Below are 12134 nucleotides of genomic sequence, written 5' to 3'. Positions count from 1 at the left end.
ATGATGTATCTATACCTGAAACACTTTAATTAATCAGTTTATTGAATCTCAAAAAGGAGAGGCAAGACATTCGAAGAGAAACCAAGGGGGCGCCTGGGTAGCTCAGTTGGTTAAGCGTCTGCCTTCGGCACAGGTCACGATCCCAGGGTCCTGAGATGGAGCCCCGCATAGGGATCCCTGCTCAGCCAGGAGCCTGCTTCTTCCTCTCCCACTCCCCCGGCTTGTGTTCCCTCTCTCGCTGTCTCTCTCTCTGTCAAATAAATAAAATCTTTAAAAAAAAAAAAAAAAAAAGAAGAGAAACCAAGATGATCCCAGAGATGAAGAGAGACTGAAGCCTGGTGATGAAGGTGCTTAATTTCCTGGCATTTATAATTCACCTGTCAGTCTGAACCATCCCTACTCCTCCCAAACCACACTCAACTCCAGAGCAGACTGGTCTCCACTCTGCCTTCCAAACATATCTTAGCTACTAAATCAGGCTCTTCTCCCATTTCAGTATCATATTCAATCTGAAACATCCCCTTCAAGATCTATACCCCCCCCACCATGAGATCTTCCCCGACGCTAGCCCCCAGCATCCACTACCCCATGCCTTCTCTGATTCCCTAAAATACATAAATCAGGGCTTATATTGCTTTTAATAAGTAAATAATTTTTAAAAATAAACTCAATTTAGATCATAATATAAGGCACACCCAGGTCAGTGTTCAACTCATACGTACATACGAAAAAAGACATTATGGAGTTCAAACGCTGCACACCCCTCCCTCCTGCCCTTGGAAATCACTTTATTGCATCCGCCATTTTTCACCCTCATCTTTGTTTTTATGTTATTTTCCATGTTTGTATCCCTAAACAATTTATAGTATTGTTTTCCATGTTTTTAAAACTTTATATAGGGGTGCCTGGGTGGCTCAGTTGGTTAAGCGTCTGCGTTCAGCTCAGGTCATAATCCCGGGGTCCTGGGATTAAGCCCCGCACTGGGCTCCCTGCTCCTTTTAGGGAGTCTGCTTCTCCCTCTCCCTGCCCCCACCCCACCCCCAGGCTCATGCTCTCGCTATCTCTCTCTCTCTCTCTCTCAAATATTTAAAAAAACACATTATATAAATGGTACCACACTATACATATGACTTATTTTGACTAGTAATAATAAATGCTACTTTTTTTTAAAGTAGGCTCCACATCCAGCATGGAGCCCAATGCGGGGCCTGAACTCACGACCCTGAGATCAAGACTTGAGCTGATATCAAGAGTCAGACGCTTAACCGACTGAGCCACCCAGGCATCCCTAAATACTACTTTAAATATTACTTAATTTCATGGCTGGCTAACTGGTCTCTCCAAGACAAAATTTAAAAAACATTTGCTCCAGGGGCACCTGGGTGGTTTAGTCAGTTAAGCATCCGACTTTTTTTTTTTTTAAGATTTTATTTATTTGAGAGAGAGAGAGCACAAGCAGGCAGAGGTAGAGGGAGAAGCAGACTCCCCGCGGAGCAGGGGCTCGATCCCAAGACTCTGGGATCAGGACCTGAGCCAAAGGCAGCTGCTCAATTGACTGAGCCACCCAGACGCCCCTAAGCATCTGACTCTTGATTTTGGCTCACGTCATGATCTCAGTGTTCTGAGATCAAGCCCGGCTTTGGGCTCTGTGCTGGGCGTGGTGCCTGCTTAAGATTCTCTCTCTCCCTCTCCCTCTGCCCTTCCCTGCCCCTCTCTAAACAAAACAAAACATTTGCTCCACACAAGTGTAGAAAGCACTTCATTCACATTTTCAAATGAAAAGAAAAATATAGAGAAAAATTAACAAACATCCAGGAACCCATCACTCTGATTTAACAAATGTTAGTATGTGTCACATTTCTTTAAGAAAATAAAGCATTAGGGAGACTACTGAGGTCCTAATTGCAGTCCCCAGTCCTGTTCCTCTTTCTCCCCAGGAGATAACCACTATCCTGAAGGGTGTATGAAATCCGTCCCATCTGTTTCTGTACTTTTACACACATTCCCGTACACATAAACACCATACAATATTGTTTTGTTTTAAAACTGTACACAAAAGATTGCACACTACTTATCTTTCCACATCTTGCTTTTCTCACTCACTCGTGTGTTTTCACCCAGCTGCACTTTGCAGTTTTGTTCTGATTACAAAGTAACATATGTGTAGTGGAGACACCAGAGAGTCAATGATACACGCAACATCCTCACCAGGGGAAGCCACAGTGGCGCCGAGCAGATTTTCAGCTTCTAGAGAGCAGTGGTGACGCCATGTCTTTTTCTGCAGTCCCCTCACCACCTGGTAGAGTGCAACACACCCCAGCAGGCAATTAACAACAGTTAGTGAGCGGAGACGGGAACTCTACAAACCCCAGGCCTCCGCTTAAGCGGGCTAGTGGCTCGTTAGACCTCAACACTAGAAGCAAAGCCCACATCTTGGAGAAATCACACGGCACATGCAAAGAAATGAATGCCACAGCAGATGCCACAACAGAGACAAAACAGCAAAACTCCTGGTCAACCTCCAACATTCTCCTTAATAAAACCAACACCATGGGGTGTATCGGCATAGCTTGTCTGCACAGTTGCAACAGTGCAGAACCCTCGGTAGGAAAAACCAACAGGTGTTTGTTTAGCGCTGACAAAGGAGTGAAAGCAAATATGGGAACAGACCTATCCGATTTAAAGCAAACATGTTTAAAGCAAACATGTTGGCAACTGATTCGGGTTCACACACTCATTTGATGAAGTCTTCCAGAGCTGGGGCTCTATGCTGTTTTGGGATCATTTAGTACCTTCAAATCACTTACTTTATCAGTAAAACATTTCCAAGTTAAGAATAGGTTGTAATATAATGTACCTGCCCAGGCTGGGAGCATAACACTGAGTCCATGTTATGGAAAATAACCAAATGACAGAGGTTTTAGTTGGAAATCTACAGGTTACTAAGTGATTAGACACTTTCTCAACTTCATTTAATGCTAAAGAGAGCTCCTTAACTTTAATAATAAACAATTTTGGGGCGCCCCGCTGGCTCAGTCGGAGGAGTGTGTAACTCAATCTTGGGATCATGAGCTTGCCCCGTGTTGGGTGTAGAGATTAAATAAAACTTAAAAAACAAAAACACTTTCGCTTAAAAAGGAGAAGCCCAAGCAGAGACACCTGGATGGCTCAGTCGGTTAAGTGTCTGCCTTCGGCTCAGGCCATGACTCCGGGGTCCTGGCATTGAGCCCCGAGTTGGGCTCCCTGCTCAGTGGGGAGTCTGCTTGTCCCTCTGCCTCTGCCCCTCCCCCCTGCTTGTGCGCTCACTCTCGCTCTCTCAAATAAATAAAATCTTAAAGGGGCGCCTGGGTGGCTCAGTCGTTGGGCATCTGCCTTCAGCTCGGTCCCTGGACCCCAGGACCCTGGGATCAATAAATAAATAAAATCTAAAAAAAAAAAGTAAAGTTACCAGCTTCAACTCACATCAGTGGATATTTCTCTTTGTCACTCACAGCAGGCATGACTGATAGGTAGGAGTAGATGGTGTGGGGGGCACTGAAGGTGGGCTTTTCTATCTTGTGCTTTTGGAAGTAGGGAGTTGCTGGCCCCATGAACATCTGAGTGTCATGAAATTGTAGAATGTTAGAATTTGACTCTAAGGCCACTGCAAGTAAGAAAACTGAAGGCAGAGAGGGAAAGTGACTTGCCCCAAATCACATTGCAGAACTGCAGATTTCTTGACTCTTAAGTCTACTGCTCTTTCAGTGCTTCTTCTGCCTTCCCTCAGTCTCTGCTAAGATTAGGACACCTGTTGAAGCACCTCATCCAGTCCAGGGGTGTGGGTGCTTCCAGGGAAAAGATGTAGATAAGACCTGGAATGGGAGAGACAAATGTGAGCCAAAGCCCAGCTTGTTTCCCACATTCTGATTTCCAATCCTTCTGGGAAGGCCTTACCAACCCCCTTTTCTTTTTTAAGATTTTTTTTTTTTAAGATTTTATTTATTTGGGGCGCCTGGGTGGCTCAGTTGGTTAGGCGACTGCCTTCGGCTCCGGTCATGATCCTGGAGTCCCTGGATCGAGTCCCGCATCGGGCTCCCTGCTCGGCAGGGAGCCTGCTTCTCCCTCTGACCCTCCCCCCTCTCATGTGCTCGCTCTCTCTCATTCTGTCTCAAATAAATAAATAAAATCTTTAAAAAAAAAAGATTTTATTTATTTGACAGAGAAAGACGCAGCGAGAGAGAGAACACAAGCAGGAGGAGAGGCAGAGGGAGAAGCAGACTCCCCACTGAGCAGAGAGCCCGACATGGGGCTCAATCCCAGAGACTCTGGGATCATGACCTGAGCCAAAGGCAGACACTTAACTGACTGAGCCACCCAGTCGCCCTAAAGCCACTAACTTTAAACTGAACACTCAACTTCAGCCTTAGAGGTCACTGAATCCAAAATTCTCATTTCATAGATAAGGAAATTGAACATGGAGTATTTAAGTACTTTGTCCTAAAACTTGGCTTTTTCTCTGAGTCTATGACATCACAATCCTACCTGACCACCTAAGTCAGAGACCTGGGAGTAGCAACTCCTTGGTTCCTAACTTTTCCCTCACTCCCCAAATCTAATGGTTTACCAAGTCCTATCAATATTCTTAACTTGACCTCTACTTGCCATCGCCCTAGTCCAAGTCTCATCACCTCTCCTTCTATTGACTGCAGTGGCCACCTAACTATACTCACCCTGATCCCCAGTGGGAGTCAGAGGTGGGTGGTGGCTGGAGTGTTTGGAAAGGTGTATGTTCGAAGGGTGTTTGTCCTAATAACTGGTGGGTCTTCCTGGCATTTAGTGGGCAAGGGCCAAGGATGTTAAACATCCCAGAATCCAGTAGAGCTCTGATTAACCCACCCAAAACACCAACTGTATGTTCCCCACCCCTAACTGTTGAAAACACTGGTCCAAACTATTTTCCTCAGGGCAGCCAGAATATCTTTTTTAATTCTTTTTTTTTTTTTAAGATTTTATTTATTTGACAGAGAGAGAGAGCACAAGTGCGGGAAGCAGCAGGCAGAGGGAGAGGGAGAAGCAGGCTTCCCGCAGAGCAGGGAGCCCGATGCGGGGCTGGATCCCAGGACCCTGTGATCATGACCTGAGCCGAAGGTAGACGCTTAACCGACTAAGCCACCCAGGCACCCCAGGGCAGCCAGATCGTGTCACAGCCCCCACCAACCTTTTAATGGCATCCCACTGCTCTTGGGATAAATATCAAAGTCCTTAACTTGGCCTCTCTTTCCAACATGAAGGGCCTGGAAGACTTAGAGAGTTTGGATTTCATTCTAATCACAAATGAAAGTGAAGTCTGCAGAGGGGCAAGAAGAGAAGCAGGAAGCTATAGCAGTGGTTCAGGCAAGAGAGGACTCGGTCTGATCCATGGCAGTCAAGGTGGAGGTGGTGAGAACGACTCAGTTTCAGGGTATATTATGAGCAGCCAACAGGACTTGCTTTCGAACTGGGTGTGGCAGGAAGGGAAAGAGAAGAATCAAATGTTAGGATTTTTGGTCCGAGGAACCTGGTGAACGGTGGGACCGTTAAGTGAAACTGAATGAATGGATTTGCAGGAGAGGGCAGATGTGGAAATCAAGAATTCTGTGTGGCTCAGTCGTTAAGCGTCTGCCTTCGGCTCAGGTCATGATCCCAGGGTCCTGGGATGGAGCCCCGCATCGGGCTCCCTGCTCAGCGGGAAGCCTGCTTCTCCCTCTCCCCCTCCCCCTGCTTGTGTTCCCTCTCGCTGTCTCTCTCTCTGTAAAATAAATAAATAAAATCTTTAAAAAGAAAAAAAAGAATTCTTTGTGAATATGTTAAGTGTGAGATGCCTATCAGACAGCCAAGCGGAGATGCATTCATTGTTCAAGATCCACATGGCAAGAGCTCCCAACATTGGGACTCAGGTTTCTCTCATTTTAATTCAGGGTTCTAATCCCAGTGGTTCCCAAAGTGCAGCCCCCAGGTTAGGAGCAGCACTATCACTTAAGAACTTCTAGAAGCTCAACTCCTCAGGTCCCACCTCAGACCTACTGAGTCAGAAACCCTGGATATGGGGCTGGCAATCTATGTTTCAACAAGCCCTCCAGGTGACTCACTAAAGTTCGAGGACCACTGCTCATCAATAATGAACACCTGATAGCCACAGCCGCCCTGCATTAGGCTTCTCTGTGCCTCTGTAAACCCTCGGCCTAATGAACAATAGGTGGTGCTTTGTTTTCTGGTTTTTTAACCCAAGACTCACTGGGGGCTCCAGACACATCACTGATCAAAGTTTTTGAATTCCAGTTTCAGAAACTAAAGCAAGGGGGAGAAACTAAAAATAAAAATAAGAAAATAAAGGAAAATAAAAAAGGAACTACTACAATCACAACTATTGCGTTCATAATAATATTGAGCACCTCGTATGCACATTCTATGCATTATCTCATTAACCCTCCAAACAGCCTTATGGGGTAGGTACTCTGATAAGGAGATAGGAGATGAGGCACAGAGAGGTTACATAACTTGCCCAGGGTCACACAGCTAGAAAGTAGCAGAACTGGGATTTGAACCCAGGCAGTCAGGTTCCAAACCCTGCATTCTTTTTTTTTTTTTTTAAGATATAATTGACATATAACATTGTGTAAGTTTAAAGTGTACAATGTGCTTACCATCTTAGCATTAGCTAACACTTCTATCAAGTCACATAATTATCATTTCTTTTTTGTGGTGAGAACAATTAAGACCCAGTCTCTTAGCAACTTTGAAGTTTATAATACAGTGCTGTTAACTATAATCACTATGTTGTGCATGAGATCCCCAGAACTTATCTACTAGTTTTGAGTTTCCAGAGCCTGCATTCTTAACCACATGGTATATAGTGTCCCCTATCTTTCTAGACATCTATACAAGAACCATTTGATGTAATAAGCACATGAGGTTCCCACGAATAACTGAGAGAACTTTAAAAGATGTTTCATTCCATCAAGTTACCATATAACCCAGCAATTCCACTCCTACAATAACTCAAAAGAATGGAAAACACATCCAACAAAAACCTGCACATGAACTTCATAACATTGTTTAGAATAGCCAAAAAGTGGTAACAACCCAAATGTTATCAACTGATGAATGGATAAACAAAATGAGGTATAGTAACACAATGGAATATTATTTAGACATAAAAAGGAATAAAATATTGATGCATGCTACAACATGGATGAGCCTTGAAAACATTATGGTTCATAAAAGAAGCCAATCACAAAAGGCCTCTTTTCACATTATTCCATTTATATGAAATAGATTTACCAGAATAGGTAGATCCATACATACATACATAAGGACAGATTAGTGGTTGCCAGGGGCTGAGGTGAGGGGATGGATACAAGGTTTCTTTCTGGGGTGATGAAATGTACCTAAATTAGTGGTGATGGTTACACGGAACCACCTATACTTTAAATGAATATACAAAATACCCCTGAATTGTACACTTTAAAAGGGTGCATTTTTATAGTATGTGAATTATCTCAATAAAGCTGTTATTTTTTAAAAGGATGTTTAATTCATTTTAAACTTAGGCTAACTTACTAAATAAAATTCCTACTTGTTGTCATTAAGGTTGCTAGACCACAATCAAAGAAACTGAAAGTAACTGCCATCCCTTTGAATTTTTACCTTTCAATCTGCAGAGAAAACTAGTTTCACTTCTAGGTTGCCATGGACCCAGAAACAGCCATCTATGTCATTTCCCTCCCCAGGAGAAAGTTTTTCTTCACCAACATTGAAAGAGTGTAAATGAAAAAGTTCTATGCTTGAGAAAATGCCCTAATCTTTTCCTTAAATCAAAGCACTTTCTATCTAAAAAAAACTTTAATCTTCTCCCATAACCAGCAGCTGCTAGGGCTCCGCACTAAAAGCACCCAGCTAGACAACAGTTCTCTTCAACCAGCAAGGTACTTAAAAACTGTTATGAATTGTGGCAACATTTTAATGCCTCAAGATAAACAATGAACATAAATACCTAGTACTGGACTAAGGATCTGAGAAACATTCTTTTAAATGTTTACTTGCTCTAATAATAACAGGAATCCTCATAACTAGTATTTATCAAGCAACTATAATGCGCCAAATAAACACGGTCTTGGGTTCTTCACAAATAAGATGTCTAATTTGGTCCTCACAGTAACCCTGAGGAAGGTATTTTTATTCTCATTTCATAGATAAAGAAACTGAGGCCCAGAGCTATTGAATAAATCATTTGTCATTGATCACCCAGGTATGAGAATCCAAATAATAACTCGTCTTTCTGAAATCAAATGTTCTCTATTCCTCAATATTCCTCTTCAAAATGAAAAAGGAAGCCAGAAACATGAAGAAACTGAAAAGACTCCTCTTCCTCTCACAAAAGTAATGCTCTAAAAAAAAGTTGACTCTTCCTAGAGTCCAAAACAGGAAATACAGAAAACAAAAAATTGTTAATAACAACCAGCAGTCAGCAGGCACAAAAGACCATGCTATGTCCCGCATTTCAAATACTGCTTCCTGATTTAACAGTTTTCCCACTGATTCTGATTACAACCTTAGGAGGTCAAAATTTAATGATCTCACCATGGAAAACCCCAGAGAACAGCAGTTGTGAGACTGGAGAGAGAGCTCACTAGACCAGGAAGGAAAAGGAATCAGTTCCCAGGAAGTGGTGCCTATCTAAAAACATAGAAGTCTTCAGCATTAATATTAACACTGTCATTCCACAGCTCTTTAATCTGAAGCTATTTCTGCATTCCCTTGCATTATTTTAATACTGTATTACTAAAAGCTGATTCCCATTCTCCATATGTCTAATAGAATCCTAAGTAAAATAAGACTGCTTATAGCCACCACTGACCCTAATTTCTGCCTTGCTATTAAAAACAAAACAAAACCACACACACACACACACACACACACACAAATTCAAAGGATTATCCCTAAAGGAAAAGACCTTAATCAATTAAGAAAAGTAGCATGTGGGGCAGAACCAAACATGAATTTCATCACCAAGTAGACTATGGCTGGCAGAAATCTTAAATTCACGACTGAAATACACATTCCTTATACTTCTCAGGGCTCCGGCCAAAACACACTGAAACTATAAACCAACAGCGGACTGATGGATGACCAAATGCTAAGCTCTCAACATACATCAAAAAGGGAAGGGGGGCGAGTAGCTTAGAAGGTCTGCTCTCCAACTAAACAACTGAAGAATGAAAGCATTTGCACAAGAGCTTGACAACGGGGGGGGGGGTAAGAGGTCACTTGGGGTTGAACAAATTCACAGAAAATGTTAAAGAAATAACCTCGATTCTTGAGTCACTCTGTAATCATTTCTAATGGGAAGTGGCCAACTCAAGATAAAGTAAGGTCGAGCTTGAGAATTTTCCTCACTTTTCCTATCCCCCTGGATACAATTCCAAGCTCCCACCAGAACCTTTTGGGAGTCCAAGAGAGAGATTCTCATGTACTGACCTGGAGGGAGCAAGGGAAGGGGCCATCCTTATGCAAACAACCACCCGTGCGTGGTGGAGACCCCCAAGGAGGAGTTCTATTTAAAGTGAGAGGCAGCTCTGGTGATGACCCTCCAAACCCAGGACGGACACTGGCTACTCAGCCAACTCCACTGTCCCTTATGCCAGGCTGCGGCCACCTCCCGGCTAAGGGCAGCCGCTCCAGCGCCCTCCGCCCCCAGATCCCGGTCTGCTCCCACACCCAGCCATTCCCAAAGCTCGCTGCTCGCTCCTTTGCCCGACAGCTGACCCGCCGCCACCAGGCAATCCCAGCTCCCCCAGCCCAGGTTCCCCAAACCAGCCTTTCGGGGTCACTGACGCCCCAGGGCCGCGGGATTTAAGGCTTAGGATCTGGAGGGTTTGGTCCAATCTCCTCTTCCTTTCGGCGTCCTGGGCTTACCTTCCCGGCAGCTTGGCGCTCCTCTTCCAAAACTGCTTGCTGTTCTCGGCGGCCATTGCTCTGGCCGGGGAAGGCCTTGTAGGCGGGCCAGGGGGGTACCCGGCGAGATGCCCCCAGGACCCCGCAATCGGAGGGCCAACCCAGGCCGCTTCCCCGCCGCCGGTCACCCGCTCCCAGCTCCTGGGGGCGCCATCTTGGATGTGGGCACCCCCCCACCCAGCGCCGCTGCCATTGGTGGTTGCGCAGGCCGTGGTCAGACGGACCAATAGGAAGCCGGAATCCTGCAGGCCACTGAAGCCTAACGGTAACGTCAGGAACTGGGCACACAGGTGGACCGGGAAGGCGGGGCTTGGACAAGCAGGGAGGCGGGGCTGAAAGTTCCCTAACCCCAGGAGTGGAAGAAGCAGGTAAAGAAAAGGACCCATGGGAAGGAAGAAAGGGTACTGTTTTGGGGGGTGGGGGCGTGGGGGGAGGGAGAACGAGGTTCCTGAGCCTAATATTTTTTTGGAAAGAGAGAGCATATGTATTTAGGTACATAAATCTTTGACCTAAAAATAAGGGCCCATGTGTTGGTTGCAGCCCATTTTTAACATCTTCTCAATCAACGACACTAGTTATTATCCTCCCCACACTTCCCCGTTCCGTTTGGGGTCCGATTTTTTTTTAATCTATGAAGGAAGATCAGTACGGATCCAGTAGACCCGGGGTGCTAACTGTTCAACACGTGAGTAACGGTTGTTTCATAAGGGTCTCCCACTCCTCTGGTAACTGATCACATTAAAGGATTTGTGTGCTGTGGGTAAAATCAAATGATTTAATCTCTGTTTCACCATTAACTGCCACTTTCTGACTATGACAACCCAGATACTGAGAGTGTTAAGGTATGTTCTTATTTTATCCATCCAATTCAGACTACCAAGTAACATTTCTTGCGAGGACGTAGCATATCTCCAAGGCGCGAATCACGAAGATTAGATATACCCCCAAACATCTTTAATGTAATCTATCACCCTTGAATTTATTTTCAATCTAGTTTTACTCAGAATGAGATTTGATACGGCCTTTTGAATCTTTTGAATGTTTGGTTGGTGTTTTTGCTCTTTTTGCGTTTCCGTGATTGTATACCACAGTGATTGCGGTGGGAGGGGTGAAGGGGGGGCAGGGAGTACCCAGTCCAGAGGAGTTTTTGTCCGAACAAAGAACTGTTGAGGTGGGCTCCTGTCCTCCGTCTCTGCTTTGGTTTAGGGCTGCAACACGCCCTTCCACATACTGGAAAACATCTGAGGGCGCCCTGTCTAAAAACGAACATATGCCCTCAAATGTCCATTTACTATGTAGACATTACCCTCATTTCAAGCTTCTTTTACACCCTAATTTTACAACCATGATATTGTATGAAACGGGCTGTTTTTACTTTCTATTAATTTTTTCAAACTTCCATAGACTTTCGTCATCTCAGATAGTCACTTTCACGGGCATTTAATCCATCAAACAAAAGCCCCTCTAGTCTTTTAATCGTTTTATCTACCTTTCTTTGGCTCTTCTTTTTCTTAGAATGCAGTAACCAGCACTGCTCCCTGAGCTCCAGGAAAAGTTTCCTGAGGTTTTTGTTGAAGCTGATGTTTTGTCTTTAATCTGAACAGCCAGAACTTTTGCTGGCATTTTGGACTTTACAAGAGCTGACATCTCGAAGAAATCGTGTACAGCAACTTCTAGATCCCTTTCTTTGGTGGCAACTGGCAGGCAGTTCAGAGTTCTTTATCTTTAAGGAATCATCTGAATTGTCTCCCCCTATGTGAGCTGCCTCACACTTGTCCACGTGGCAAGTCACCCGCCACTTTCCAGCCTACTCACATCACTTTAGAAATGTTCCAGAAGATGCTCCCCATTGACTTGACATTTCACTGTGTGGAAAGCAGAGTATAATTTGTGTACCTAGAAATGTCTCCAAGTATTGCTTTTTCTTAATCATTTGTGAAATCTTAAATAACACAGATTCCCAGGGGATGCTGTTAACATTGTTCGATCTGGAGAAGCTCTATTATTCCTACTCTTTTTCTTCTACATCGAAGACAAATTCTCATCCAAAGGAAAAAAAAAAAAAGAAAAGAAAAAAGAAAAATATTTCCCTGTAGTCATCTGATAACTTTTTAAATCATCTTTATTAAGGAAGTTGAGGTGGTTGGGCCCTCTCTCACCAC

General features: G+C 44.2%; 1 protein-coding gene across 5 annotated transcripts in view; it reads right to left on the bottom strand.

The window, feature by feature from the left end:
- TBC1D22B (TBC1 domain family member 22B) overlaps window positions 1–10152 on the bottom strand; it is a 73869-nt gene extending 63717 nt beyond the window's left edge. For 2 of the 5 annotated variants that reach the window (XM_064597548.1, XM_064597549.1), the window contains exon 1: window positions 9934–10152. In XM_064597548.1, the coding sequence (XP_064453618.1) occupies window positions 9934–9989 (56 nt within the window). In that variant the 5' untranslated portion in view covers window positions 9990–10152. Of the gene's footprint in view, window positions 1–3462; window positions 3597–3686; window positions 3852–9933 lie in introns of all 5 variants that reach the window. The other 3 variants (XM_064597547.1, XM_064597550.1, XM_045866816.3) reach the window with 3 other exon arrangements.
- Between the last annotated feature and the right edge of the window lie 1982 nt (window positions 10153–12134).

Source organism: Mirounga angustirostris, unplaced genomic scaffold, assembly GCF_029215605.1.
Source record: "Mirounga angustirostris isolate CCGP_5_RB_7025 unplaced genomic scaffold, mMirAng1.0.hap1 SCAF_8, whole genome shotgun sequence".
Lineage (NCBI taxonomy): Eukaryota > Metazoa > Chordata > Mammalia > Carnivora > Phocidae > Mirounga > Mirounga angustirostris.
Note: the sequence above shows the minus strand (reverse complement) of the source record. Positions and strands in the feature narration are given on the sequence as shown.